Source organism: Colias philodice, chromosome 5 (assembly GCF_061535455.1).
Source record: "Colias philodice isolate Cphi_HAF_F1 chromosome 5, ilColPhil1 Martin Lab GWU primary, whole genome shotgun sequence".
NCBI classification, from domain to species: domain Eukaryota; kingdom Metazoa; phylum Arthropoda; class Insecta; order Lepidoptera; family Pieridae; genus Colias; species Colias philodice.
The window spans coordinates 8,244,123-8,259,843 of NC_143090.1; the positions used below are offsets into that span (position 1 = coordinate 8,244,123).

The 15,721-nt window shown below is 33.1% G+C and overlaps 1 protein-coding gene across 2 annotated transcripts; it reads right to left on the bottom strand.

Moving 5' to 3' along the window:
- Positions 1 to 9,034: 9,034 nt before the first annotated feature.
- On the bottom strand, positions 9,035 to 15,516 carry LOC149488544 (uncharacterized). Of its 2 annotated transcripts, none has more exons than XM_089695709.1 (11): positions 15,358 to 15,516; positions 15,230 to 15,285; positions 14,236 to 14,269; positions 13,935 to 13,954; positions 13,346 to 13,385; positions 12,724 to 13,079; positions 12,407 to 12,440; positions 12,247 to 12,336; positions 10,729 to 10,895; positions 10,089 to 10,295; positions 9,035 to 9,300 (listed from the first exon to the last, which is right to left on the bottom strand). In XM_089695709.1, exons 1-11 carry the CDS (start codon positions 15,422 to 15,424, stop codon positions 9,139 to 9,141), a joined length of 1,233 nt encoding a protein of 410 aa, XP_089551835.1. In that variant the 5' UTR covers positions 15,425 to 15,516; the 3' UTR covers positions 9,035 to 9,138. The 2 variants fall into 2 exon arrangements, with proteins under 2 accessions (XP_089551835.1, XP_089551834.1); XM_089695708.1 differs by having other exon boundaries at positions 12,407 to 12,443; positions 12,718 to 13,079.
- Between the last annotated feature and the right edge of the window lie 205 nt (positions 15,517 to 15,721).

The window sequence follows — 15,721 nt, forward strand, 5'->3', positions numbered from 1 at the left end:
TTATAACTGATGTGTCAGAAATCGTGGACCGTGGTCATCAGATTGACGCCATCTATACTGACTTTTCTAAGGCCTTTGATAAGGTCAGCCACAGTATACTGACTGACAAGCTCAAACATTCAGGCATCACTGGAAACCTCTTAAATTGGTGTACATCTTATCTAAGGGATAGAAAATCGTCGGTGGTCCTAGATGGTGCTCAGTCTGAATATTTTTCAGCCACATCAGGAGTTCCTCAAGGTTCGACGCTCGGCCCATTATTTTTCAACATTTTTATAAACGATTTACCTGGAATTTTCAAACATAGTACCCCTTTTTTATTTGCTGACGATTTAAAATTGATTCGCCAAATAAATAATCCTACTGACTCTGATTTATTGCAAACTGACCTAAACAGGCTGACTGACTGGTGCGAAACCAATAGAATGTACCTAAACTGCGGTAAATGCTATCAAATATCTTTTTCTCGAACCCGTCATAAAATCATATCTAAATATCATATTAAAAGTAATTTTTTAAAAGAACTCTCAACGATTCGTGACTTAGGAGTAAACTTAGATTCTCAGTTACGTTTTACAGAGCATTACGATTTCATAATTGCATCTGCGTACCGCTCACTTGGCTTTATTTTGCGCAGCTCAAAAGAATTTAAGAACTGGTCTACCACGCTATTACTCTATAATAGCTTCGTACGTAGCCGTTTGGAATATTGCAGTACCGTCTGGAATCCCTTTTACCAGACTCACAGAAAAAGAATCGAAGGAATTCAAAGGAGACTTGTCCGCCAGCTGGCTTACCGAGCTGGTATCATGAAATCAGTGACTCGCTACGAAGACAGACTTAAATATTTCAATATGAGATCTCTTGAATCGCGTCGCACTATAGCTGATCTTCTGTTTCTGTATAAAGTGTTTAATAATGGTTTCGATTGTCCAGCGTTACTAACCAGATTTAATATTAATGTACCATCTAGAGTTCCTCGTCAACCTCGTTGCCTTTTTATTGCCCCCTTTTATCGGACAAACCTTGGTAAAAACTCACCAATAGTCAGACTCACCCATGAGTACAACAAGCACACTGGTATCTCTCAAGACATAGACATCTTCAGTCAATCTCTCACACGTTTTAAATCGTTAATCCTGCAATTTAGCCAATGACGAAAGTTTCTATTTTTCCTTTATTAAATGTAACCGAACTGTATATATATATTTTTTTGTAATGATAAATTTTAATACATATAATTATAATTGAGTAAAATTTGTAATTTTTTTTAATAATTATTTATTATGTATGTATAATTAAGTGCTCATTAAATTTTGATTATATAATATTTTTAATAATTTGACGAATATAATTGTAATTTTAAATTTGTAATTTATTTGTAATTTATTGTAATACTTTTCGTGGTATATAATCAATGTTATTAAGTTCTTTTATTTTTTTTTAACTAATATTTTTTAATAAATTGACGAATTGTAACTAATTGTAATAAATATTTTGAACGCTGTAATTTCCTGTAATTAAAGGTGCAGAAGACCATGTACTTAAATAATTAGATGTAACAAATGTAATCTGTATCCTTTGTTGGAAATTCTAAATAAATAAATAAATAAATAAATCATCCCTGCTGTAGTGCTGTCTAGAAACCAAGAACAATGGCCAACATTAAAAATAACTGGAACGAAACGTTTTTATCGATAGAATAAAAATAAAACCAAAAAGCGAAAAAAAACTGCCTTAAACAAATCACTTTAGAAACTGTTTTTATTCCTATTTATATGGAAGAATGTGATTGATAGCGATTTTAAATCCTGTAATTAATCAAATAAAACAATTTGTTTCTACTAAGCTAAAAAAATCCGTGTAACGAAACGTTACATCTATTGGCTGCTTTGATAGACGTCAGATTCTTCCTGTCGTAGTTGTAATGTTTTTAACATAAACAATGTTTTTATTTCCTATTTTAAATTAATGTAATTGCTACAACTTAAGAGCGTTTAATATTACAATAGAATATGAATAATAGCATAGCTGTGCAAATGGCTACCTATATCCTAATATTATGTACCTACTCCTAGTCATAAATCACGTACCTACCTACCTACTTAACTAATAATTTCTTATTTAATCAGTTTTCCCATTCGCTAAAATCGCATAAGGTCCAGAAACTTGAGGTACACACACTTATATCACTTATTTTCTATACTATTTATAACCAAATCGGGTCTCTGTGTTTGTGGTAACTTCGCTGTTTCCGATTTCCGAGCTTGGAATCGTGACAATGTATGTGATGTTTTCTAATATTTATTTATTCATTCATTTAAATATATTATACCCAATGATTCGGATGGGTCACACAAGACAAATCGCTCATTATCAGTTAGTTTTTATATAGGAATGAGGTAAATGTTTGCACATCGTGTTTCTAAGGATTCCGGTTAAAACATGTTAAAATAAATTCACCACTGTAATCTGGGGACTTCAAGGAACAAATTAACACACATTTCATTAATATACGCTAAGAAATTGAGGTGGGCCTATTCTCCAAACAAAAAAAATCGTCTCCTAGTGGAACCGAAGTTAAGGTCGGTAAATGAAATACTCCATCAACCTGACTAATGCAGGCATAAATCAAAAGCCATGATTGCTGGACGGCTGAATGAATAAAGATTATTAAGCAGATGTGACAATGTGAGAAATAAATATTTTATGCTACATACTTGTATTTAGATACCCAATAACCTGAGATAAACAAGAACAAACATATCTAATATAATATACTTTATGAGTCGGTTAAAGTGCAAATTACTAAATAGATACTGTATACAGGGTTAGGTACTTGTAAAACACCAGCAACCTTACAGGACAAGATAGCTAACATCATAAGTAACAACATTTGTTCTACGACTTTTGATAATTTGTTGGATTTTATTTTCATACAAAAATAAATATGTATTCATTTAATTTTCCGTTTGAATATTATAAATTCTACGCGCATCCCAAAAATTACGTAAACAAAAAGCGAACGAGAGGGGGAAGGGGGCGTCGCGTCGTCCTTTCGATAATGAATAGAACATAGACTTACAAATGTAGTATACGTAGTACAATAAAAGCTTAAAAAATGATTTATTGCGTTACGCCAAAAGTCGTAGAACAAAATGGTACGGGAGCTATTAACGTTAAAAAAAAAGTCATTTTAGTATAGTTGGTTTTTTGATATACTGTTCCTCTTGCTATTTCGGTTAGAGTCCGGGCTGTCTGGCTGGTCGCAGTGGTTGCGTTTTTTAGTGCGCATCTCATCTGCACAGGATAATTTCCTTAATTTAAAGTCATTTTTTAACGCGTAATTTTTAATATTTTGCCTTTAGATAGATCCATCAGACATAATTTTTTTATTGCAAGACGTTTTTTTCGTTGTTAAATAGGTGCCAGACGCAATTTTTTAATTCGTTTTTATAAAAAATTCAAATTATTTTAGAATGTCTGTAAATTTCATATTATGTTCTTCAAACATAATATAATCTAAAATTAATTAGCCAGACGCTAATTCGATTGTTAAGTATTAAATACGTACAAATAAAAACGTAGTGAAAGTAGGTAAGTATAACAATTTGATGATTGTGTATATGGAGAGATAGTTTAAAGTGCAAGAGACATAGAAAGGGTCGGCCGCGAAAATTAAATAACAATAAAAAATAACTTTTTTTTTCGAAAATATAAGATACATAGAAATTGAATTGTTCCTACTCTAGGATTCCCTGTGTTGTGGGAACAAGTACCTTCCATTGGTACATTTTATTCCTTAGGCTAAAAAATAAACTATTAGGGTACATCAACAATCTTCTATACAAAACAATTTTTTTATTACTTAACTATTAAGTTATGGGTTTAAATGAAAACAGCGATTACATAAACTTATTTATATTGTTTCCAATAGCACATTGCCTAATACCACACATTACACACCGCGTACAAGAAGAAAAAGAACCACAGACAAAATACAGTGTTGCCAATACAAGTTAAATTTTCTAATATATATCTAACTAGCGACCCGCCCCGGCTTCGCACGGGTGCAATGCTGATACTAAATACACTACAGAAAAACTGTGAACGTTGTATATAAAAACATAGCGGCCCGCTCCGACTTCGTATAGATAGCCTGGCGGCCGGCCGGTACCGCCGCAAACGCTACGTCCCGCAATTTTTAAATCTGTAATATCTTCGAAAATATTCACTTAAATCATACGGTGTAAAGGGCCATATATATCTATATTAAACGAACAATGTATTCAAGGTATTTAATTGGTTAAGGATTAATGCTGTATTGGTTAAAATCGCATCGAAAATTAGCCATTATTTTTCGTAAAAAGTAAATGACAAAAAAATGTTATTGTGGGTTATCCATAAGAGATAGACATATACCATCGCGGACTTTTCTATAGACCTTTTCAATGTGTATAATACTTAGTACATTATTTTGATAAAACTCGTAGGGTTCAGCCTGCGTTTGCAATGTAAGCGGAAAAAATGTAATTTTTTACGACATCACTTTAGAAACCTCAAAAATAACAGTACTTCTCCACTATTTAATGGATGTTATTATACATATAAACCTTCCTCTTGAATCACTCTATCTATTAAAAAAAACCGCATCAAAATCCGTTGCGTAGTTTCAAAGATTTAAGCGTACAAAGGGACATAAGGACATAGGGACATAGGGACAGGGAAATCGACTTTGTTTTATACTATGTAGTGATATTAACTAGCGACACGCCCGGCCCTGGCTTCGCACAGGTGCAATGCTGATACTAAATACACTACAGAAAAACTGTGAACGTTGAATATAAAAACATAGCGGCCCGCTCCGGCTTCGCACGGGTATAAAATATATAGCCGGGCGGCCGGCTGGTGCCGCGCCGCAAACGCTACGTCCCGCAATTTTTAAATCTGTAATATCTTCGAAAATATTCACTTAAATCATACGGTGTAAAGGGCCATATAGATCTATATTAAATGAACAATGTATTCAAGGTCTTTAATTGGTTAAGGATTAATGCTGTATTGGTTAAAATCGCTTCGAAAATTAGCCATTATTTGTCTTAAAAAGTAAATGACAAAAAAAGTTATTGTGGGTTATCCATAAGAGATAGACATATACCATCACGGACTTTTCTGTAGACCTTTTCAATGTGTACTATAGTTAGTACATTATTTTGATAAAACTCGTAGGGTGCCTGCGTTTGCACTGTAAGTGGAAAAATGTAATTATTTACGAAATCACATTAGAAACCTCAAAAATAACAGTACTTCTCCACTATTTAATGGATGTTATTATACATATAAACCCCCACTTGAATCACTCTATCTATTTAAAAAAACCACATCAAAATCCGTTGCGTAGTTTCAAAGATTTAAAGAGACATAGGGACAGAAAAAGCGACTTTGTTTTATACTATGTAGTGATGATGATAACAATATTAATTCATTAATCTTAATCTTCTTATATATAAAAATGAATCGTAAAATATGTTGGTAAGCGCATAACTCGAGAACGGCTGAACCGATTTCGATAATTCTTTTTTTATTATATTCCTTGAAGAACGTGGATGGTTCTTATGTAGAGAAAACGTAAATATGTACCACGGGCGAAGCCGGGGCGGACCGCTAGTTCTTAATATATATACATAAATCTCGTGTCATAATGTTTGTCCTCAATGGACTCCTAAACCACTTATCCGATTATAATAAAATTCGCACACCATGTGCAGTTCGATCCAACTTGAGAGATAGGATAGTTTATACATGTAGGTACCAATTACCATACGGGCGAAGCCAGGGCGGACCGCTAGTATACCTATATAAATTCATGCTAACTACTTTAGTTAAATTCAATACAAACTTAAACATGCGAGTGTGTGTGTGTTCACGTGTGTGTGTCGTGTGTGGTGTGGTGTGTGTGTGTTGTGTGTGTATGTGTGTACATCAATATTGAAACAAACTTTCTAGTTGTTTACAGATGATGGAATATTGGAAAACAATAACAATTCCTTAGACGATAACATAAATAATTCTGACAGTGTGAGGAAAGATGATGATGATGATTATGAAGATGGCTTTTTAAATTTAACAATGTTAATTGTTTAACCTTCATTGATAAAGTTTTTATTCCATTCTTTTCAATGTATGGTAACTTTAATTTATTTTTCACTTTTATGTTTATTTTTTTTTCATTTTAGCTTTTATTTATAAGAACAAGTGTAAATAATATTGTATTCTTGCAATTATTTCCTGTCGCATAGTTAAAATACACTAGCTGATGAGCTGCATGCTTCATTACTTTTTTTATTTATACACATTATTTAATACTTAACAATCGAATTAGCGTCTGGCTAATTAATTTTAGATTATATTATGTTTGAAGAACATAATATGAAATTTACAGACATTCTAAAATAATTTGAATTTTTTATAAAAACGAAATAAAAAATTGCGTCTGGCACCTATTTAACAACGAAAAAAACGTCTTGCAATAAAAAAATTATGTCTAATGGATCTATCTAAAGGTAAAATATTAAAAATTACGCGTTAAAAAATGACTTTAAATTAAGGAAATTATCCTGTGCAGATGAGATGCGCACTAAAAAACGCAACCACTGCGACCAGCCAGACAGCCCGGACTCTAACCGAAATAGCAAGAGGAACAGTATATCAAAGAACCAACTATACTAAAATGCTCACTTGTCAACGTTGGTAGCTCCTATACGAAAATGTTGTTAATTATGATGTTAGCTATCTTGTCCTGCGAGGTTGCTGGTGTTTTACAAGTAACCCTGTATACTGCCAAATAAGTAAAACAGAAATCGAAAAATAAGCCATAAATTTTTAACCATGTCCTGATTATATTAGTTTCCTTTGTAACTTACCTATATAGCACGCTTCAATATTATATGACACGTAGGATTACCCTGTCAAGGGATTGCTGTAAACCAAAGGAGATAGGTATATAGCGACAGGAAAGGCTAAGGAAGGAAGTTTACTCGTATCGATGCTTCATAATATCATTGATCAGAATAAGGGGTGCTATGTATTAACAAATACACTGTTCATAATAATCTTTATGGAAATTAATTAAAAAATATTTTATGTATAAACTTTTTACGATGGTGAGAACTGCCATGAAAAGTCCTATTTACCTATTTAAATCGATTTGAAAGCTAAGTACCTAATTTAGGCTCCACTTAGACCAGCTTATCATGAAATTATCTCCTTGAAAGTGGAAACCCGCTAGTGGGTTTGAACACAAAGCTAGTATTACCACAGGGTGCCATAGATAGTATAATACTATGAATTAATAATTTAATGCATCTGTTTATTATTGACTTATTCTATGTCACGTCGCAACAGTCGACTGAGTCAATCACACGTATCCAAACATCTATTGTTGTGTTATCAGACGCAACCAGACCGACTCTAGCGTTCATATTCCTTCGAATATCATTTCATACCTGACTACCGTAAGATTAAACGTATTGATATTAGGAATTATAATCCAAATTCAATAATTTGGAACTGGAACACGTGACTTCTTTTATCTTTAATCTTATATTTCTGATAAATTCATTGATCAAAGCACAGAAAATAATATATTCCCCTATATTTTAACAATCTAAGGTCTACTTTTATCATTTTAATAATTGATAATACATACCACTACACGACCATAACCACCTATCCAATCGCCTTGCATAATGCATTGCATGCATTAGAATTGAGATCGCACACATATTATCTTAATCTTAATCTTAATCATAATACTATTTATAAAGGCGAAAGTTTGTAAGTATGGATGTATGGATGTTTGTTACTCTTTCACGTAAAAACTACTGAACCGATTACAATGAAATTTAGCACACATATAGAGGGTAACTTGGATTAACACATAGGATAGGTTTTATCCCGGAAATCCCACGGGAACGGGAACTATGCGGGTTTTCCTTTGAAAACGCGGGCGAAGCCGCGGGCGGAAATCTAGTACTATTATAAAGGCGAAAGTTTGTAAGTATGGATGTATGGATGTATGGATGTTTGTTACTCTTTCACGTAAAAACTACTGAACCGATTACAATGAAATTTAGCACACATATGGTAACTTGGATTAACACATAGGATAGGTTTTATCCCGGAAATCCCAAGGGAACGGGAACTATGCGGGTTTTCCTTTGAAAACGCGGGCGAAGCCGTGGGCGCCGCTGGCCGCTGTTCGCGGAGGCCTGTGTGCGGACGCAGGCGGCCGGCACCGCTCCGGCCTCCGACACACTCGGCCCTTCATCTGTTTAATCGTGTGCTGGCGGCCTCTGATGCCACAATTGATATTTTTGCTGGCGGTGCAAGTTCTGTCCTGCACCTCTTTAGCAGGTGCTTGGATGCATGGAGCCGTTCATATAGTGTGTTCGGTTTTCCTTTGAAAACGCGGGCGAAGCCGTGGGCGGAAATCTAGTGTGCGAATATTATTATTAGACAATAATAATATATTATTATAGCTACATGCCTTTTTATAGTGTGAATTAAGTTTTAAATTAACCATTATTATATTGTGTCCAACGAAAACAGAGCTATCTAGGATAAAATACGGAAGCAAACACAAAATGGCTATGTTTGCGCAGCAGTACTCACGATTGTTCCACTAAAAATCCATAGATGGCGCTTATTAAAATGTTTCAAATCAAATTCATTATGTAAAATAGTGTCGATACTTGAATAAAATAAGTCTAGTGCACATGACTAGATGCTGAATTCGCCTTGTTGTACGTATTTAACTGTAATACATTACATAAGAGTAGAATAAACATGTAGATAAGTACAGAAATTTTAAGTTTACAAACATTTACAAACTATGTTTACAAACCTTCACTAAATCATAATCTTATTCTAATTAAGTTTCCTTCTAGTACGTAAACATATACAAACCTTCACTAAATCATAAAGAAATATCATTAGCAAGGTATGAATTTCATTTAACTAAAATAAGAACAACTTATTTCAATTTACAACTATAATATTTAAGCAACATTAGATACAGACACACTAAAATTTCTTAAAAATTATATCCTGTTTCGATTTCGCACAACGTATTAACAATTAGCTTTCTTCAGGTTCAGGTAGTTCAAAGTTAAAACAAAGTTCCAACAGCTCTACAGATATTTTAGCAAATTTTATACTGTCTCTGATGTAAAAATCTACAATTGGTAAGCGCGTATTCGTCACTGATGACACTTCTAATTCCGTATACTTTTCTTCCTTCTGAAATGAGGATAATAAAACTAAATAAATATATATTATGTAGTGTAGCAAACTAAACCAATTTAAATTTAAAATTAAGTACCCCTAATTTTACTAGATAAAAAGGAGCGCGTGTGACGAGGACACGTGTTAGAAGTGAAACTTCTTTGGAAAGATTCAAAGATACCAAAATCGTCACTTTATTCCATGACGTGACGGTATTGCCCATGACGCGACCTTGAAATTTTACTCTCAATGCGCCTAAAAAAAGTTTCACTTAACGGTGGAGTCATAATATTATCTCCACAGTTTTTTTTTCAAAGATCAAAATTATATTTATCTCTGAGATGATCAATATGATTTTCGGTTAGAAGAAAGTAAAAATTAATAGGTATGTGGATATTATTCATTAATGCCTTATAAATCTTCCGCTAAAACTAAAAAAGTAAAATAGTACTTTCAGCTCAAGAAAATCATTAGAAATATTATCCATACTAATATTATAAATGCGAAAGTAACTCTGTCTGTCTGTCTGTTACTCAATCACGCCTGAACTACTGAACCAATTTGCATGAAATTTGGTATAGATATATTTTGATACCCGAGAAAGGACATAGGATAGGTTTTATTCCGGAAATCCTACGGGAACGGGTTTTTCTCTGAAAACGCGGGCGAAGCCGCGGGCGGAAGCTAGTGCCTTATAAATCTTCCGCTAACACTAAAAAAGTAAAATAGTACTTTCAGCTCAAGAAAATCATTAGAAATATTATGGGTATATTCACTCGAATGTTCTTGATTTCAATACATACCTTGCACAAATCTTTGGTAACTTTATAATATATTGGAGTGTGAGGAGACGGGTTTGGACCGATCAAATTATCATTCCACAGTACCAACTGTATAGATTTATCTGGACTTTCTTCTGAATATACTATGGTATCCTCACAGTGTATTCTAATCTTCTCATAGCCACCTTCAGTCCAAGAATTTAGGTATGCTAGTTGGGATAGTGTTAACTAAAATAAAAATAATATTCTGGATTATATCTGAATTTGAATAGATACTGGGAACAAATAACTTTGCTGATGTGTGAGTAGACAATGGTGTCTTTTTAATACATAAGTACTTAATATTAATTATATCTAACAAAATAACTCAACTCTTATTCTTAATTCTATTAAGAACTAGCGGTCCGCCCCGGCTTCGCCCGTGGTACATATTTACGTTTTCTCTACGTAAAAACCATCCTCGTACTTCAAGGAATATGATAAAAAAAGAATTATCAAAATCGGTTCAGCCGTTCTCGAGTTATGCGCTTACCAACACATTTTGCGATTCATTTTTATATATAAGCAGATAAGAGTTGAGTTATTTTGCTGAACCTATATTACAGTGACCAATTATTTTCCTATAAATCATAATATACTACATATTCTAGTAAATACTCACACCATAGAATGTATTTACTTTAAATCCAACTGCGCTTAGTAAAAATGGTTGCTCTAAAAGGTCAAATTTTTCATTCTCTCTCTTTGAATCCTTTTTAAGACACGCGCGTTTATTCTCGAAATCGCACTCGATATCAAACTTATTCGCAGGATTTATTGTATAAAAACCTGAAAGAGTAAAACATAGCGGAGGTATTATAAAATTATATCAATTAAACCAAACATCAAAATATAATACACGTTATAATATTATAATATACAGGGTGTAATCGTTAAGCGTGCACAGGCGATTATTCCGTAAATATTGCAGATATCAAAAAACTTTAAACTGATATCGAAAGTACTTAACCTAATGAGTAAAATGGCCATAATAAATTTCTAAAAATAAAACGAGAAATATCTAAAAAATTAACTCGAAACCCTCCCATACATTTAGTATGAGATACGAATATCCCATGTACATTTAATATGAAAGATTTTCTCTTTTTCTTTCTTTTTTTGGTTTTCTGCTTTAATTACTTCGCAAATTTGAAGGGAAGTTCATTTAGAAACTGTAAATAGAGCTCCTCATTGTATTGCACAATGAGGACATCACTTCGAAAATCTGCTATGAATACAAAATGTATGGGAAATAAAATGAATGGGAGCGTTTAATGTAACATTTTTGGATATTTCTCATTTTACACATCTAACCACCCTTTCACAAAATATCCGGCTTACAAAATAGTCTAGTCCTATGAAGACAAATATTCCCCTTATTCCAGTCAGTCAAAACAATCGATTCACAATAAATCCAAAAGTTTTAGATTGGTTGCAAATTTAATACGTGATATTATGAAATATTATATCGAAAACTTCCCCAAGTTTGCAGAACTTTTGGAATTTTTTTCACGACCATACAGCAAAAAAATAATTTAATTGCAATTTTAACAATGTTCCGGACTGCGGACAAGGTTGCAAAATGAGATTTATTGTAGTCCCAATGAACCATTCACTTGACCGAAGTTTGATACATCGATTTCGAATGTCGATACTGACTGATGTACTACTATTAACCCTTCTTTAACCAAAATTCTAATCCGCCTTCAAATTGTCAGAACTAAACAAAATTCAAATGAGACCAAGAATCATCATAATATGGTTTCATCCAATATAAAGTAACAAACCCAAAAAAATACGTTCGACCTGAGAACTTTATCCTTTTTTTGAAGACAGTTTAAAAAATAACAGATAAGTATTATATTTCTCGTACCGTACAAATACAACTCTTTATGTAATAATAAGTAAAACGGTCCAAATAGGTTTTAAGCGCTCTGCAAGTTCCACCTCAAGATGTGGCTAAACAGCTTCATTTCAGCTGTTGAATCATGCGATCTAACTTTGACGTTTAGCCGTGAAATGCGTATGTACCGTTTTTAAGATATAATGTTATGTTGGTAACCAATTTTCAGCTTTTTACTTAAAGTAGACAATATCGAATTACATGTGTCGCAGAAAAAAGAAAACAATAAATACATACCATTATCTCGTGAGTCAATATCAATGCATGTTTTAGCTGGATTCGAACTAGTTCCAGGAAGCTCGGATGGTGCCTCTGGCCCTGTAATACCTGAAATGTTTTTGCTGTTAACAAAAATTATTAATTTATAAGTAATATAATAAAAAATAGGCTAACTTACTATCTCTATTGTAGACTCCTGGTTCTCCTTTTTCACCCTTTGAACAAAAATTTAAGTAAGACCTTATGAAACCAAATCAAATGAAAAAGAAAAAGAAATTTTGAATTGAATGAACCCCTGGCCGTATGACCTAAAGCGATATCTACTAAAGTACCAAGTGTAACTTTTGGTGACCAACTTATAAGTGATTATCAAAAAATTCTGTTTTTTTTTAATTATATTAAACTGCAGTCTCAAATCTAATTTTCATATTGATTGATTGATATATGATTGAAATATGAAATATAATTACAATTTTCAAGTAAACATACTTTAAAACCTTTAAGTCCCGGAGGTCCCATCCCACCGTCTTCCCCTCGATCACCCTTTGGCCCCAGAGGACCCGGCTCGCCCCTTTCTCCTGGTTTTCCAGCCATCCCGGTATCCCCTTTAGGTCCTGGCAGTCCAACCAATCCCTGACGGCTTTCACCTATTTCTCCTTTTTCTCCCTTGCTACCCACATCTCCTCTTGTCCCAGCAGCTCCTGTATCACCCTTACTTCCTTTTTCTCCCGTATCTCCCTTAGTACCAGGATTCCCTGGCATTCCTGTCAGACCAACATCTCCTTTTTCTCCTTTCGTCCCAGGATCTCCCTTAATTGCTTGCATAATTCTTTCCGGCTTATTTACTTTTTCTCGAACAATATAAAAAAAAACATAAGACAACTAAGTAGATACTTGTAGCGTACTTGTGTCGAATATATTTTACGAACATATATTTAAGTGTTATTTATAACTTAAATATGATAATAATATGAATATTATAAATTTCGAAAATGTGATAGAGATTTAAATAAAAAGTCGGTTTGTGACAAAGTTTGTACGTACCTACTCTATATTTAAATATATTAGTAGCTATCTAACGACATACACATTTTTTATACATGAAACTCATAGTTACCTGTTTCAAATAAATTTGTATCAGCCTGGCTTTTTATACCCTGAAAAATTAATATATATGTATCTAGTACTAATCACATTTTTTGTAAAATTCGCTACAATAAACTTAATGTCCTAATTGTTAATGCGATAGTAACTGTTTGTCTGTCATTTATTCACGCTTGACACTGAACCGATTAGGATCAAATTTGGTTTAAAGAAACCTACATAGGTAGTTTTATCTCGGAAAGTGGTTAGTGATAAATATTGAAATTAAAAAAATCAAATTTACTTTTTCATGTTTGAAGTCAAGCAAAATTATATGAAACTAGATTTCCGCCCGGGGCTTCGCCCCCGTTTTCAAAGGAAAACCCGCATAGTTCCCGTTCCCGTGGGATTTCCGGGATTAAACCTATCCTATGTGTAAATCCAAGTTACCCTCTATATGTGTGCTAAATTTCATTGTAATCGGTTCAGTAGTTTTTACGTGAAAGAGTAACAAACATCCATACATCCATACATCCTTACAAACTTTCGCCTTTATAATAGTATTAAGACTAGCTGCTATTTTAGTAAAATTTATAACAACAATAAAAACAAGTACTACTTACAACTTTAAGTGCACATTTATCTGAAACATACAGAAGCTTTCATGTATTATATTATTTTTATAGTATTATTCAACAACGTACAAATAAACAGTCAAATACACTTTACGTATAGATACAATATGGGCAACAGATAATTTAAAATCAATTAAATTGTATTAGTAAAACTCATCTAAAATATAGAGACAATATTTCTTTTCAATGTATAAGCGAAAAATAATTGGTCAAATGAATTCAGTTTTCAGGAACTAATTTGAAAAATTCCCAGCAAATAAAAATAAATTAAATAAAACTGATGAAATACCTAATTCTAATCTTATTCGCCCACCACTAGAAACCTGAAACATAATTTTCATATAAAAACAAATTACCTTATGTACTTTGTTAATATAATGGTAATAATTAATACATTTATAATTTATACATTGCTTATATTATAAACATAAAAATAAATACAGTTAAATACAACTCGAATACACGCTTTAATAAGATAAACTCGTAGGGCTCTTTCAATTTATGCGTTTCGTATCGGACCGCTACCGCACGTTTTCCGTGCCGCTAGTTATAACCCGCTGCCGTGCCGTTGCAGTACGTTAGCCGTCCGTTACCAAACGCTTAAATTGAAAGCGTATTTGACTGCCGTGCGTTTGTATGCTAGTGCTGTTTTAAATTTATTTGACACCAGTTAAGCCATGGACTCTGACGAAGAAACATTACTGTTAGTGCTCTTGTTGATAAACATCAAACAAAAAAATAAACAAAAACTACGCCTCTGTAAAAGATGATTGAATTAGATTAGACCAAAAAATTAATTTTTAGAGCACGAATATTCTCTGTCAAATCATATAGATATGTCGATATTTTTTAATGAAAATATCAATATCGATATTGATATTTTCAAAAAACATCGATACGATATACATATCGATACGATAGCATTTTCGACATCCCTATGGGACTTGCGACGTTGCCGTCCTGATATCGAGCGTTCGCGGTACGGACGCCGCGCTGCTGCCGCACCGTGCATTTTGTATGAAAACAAACGACCGGCCGTGCGCCGTACGACAAACGCACCGCTACGGCACTGTAGCGGTCCGATACGAAACGCATAAATTGAAAGAGCCCGTAAACTTATGGTATTGTCACGTATGACGTATCATTGATAGGTGTACAAAGTTTGGATTAAAATATTATGCCGTTAAAAGTGGGTCAAAATGAGTCTAAAGAAGTTGGTGACATACACACAAACATACAGGTGATCACAGGTGATGCTAATGAAAGCGTCTTAATAGACTTACAGCATTTATTTTGGATCCTTCCTTTTCATAGTCACTCGATTCTTCATCAGTGTTTGCTAAAAGAAAAAAAAAATAGTATTAAATTTTACCCAAACACATGTTACGTGGAAGTTATTTATAAGAATCACCTGGATTTGTATCCACTTTCATTATACAACAAATAAATAATATAACATATATTGTATTTGACCACATGATGGACGCGTATGAACTAACTGTAACGATATAATAATTATATTCCTATTTTCCTGTTGGTTTTCCGAAATTAATGTGTCATAATGTATCCAAATATATAACAAGGTAAATGATTATATGACGTTCCTGTTCCCTTTAGATCATAATTTAATTAAATAGTTTTATGATGATCGGCGATTGAGGAAAAGTATAGACAATTATTACCTATATTAATATGGCTAGACAAAACCATTTAAAAAATGTCAGTTGATTAAAACGGTAAGACCACAGGTATGACAATGTGATATTAGTAACATT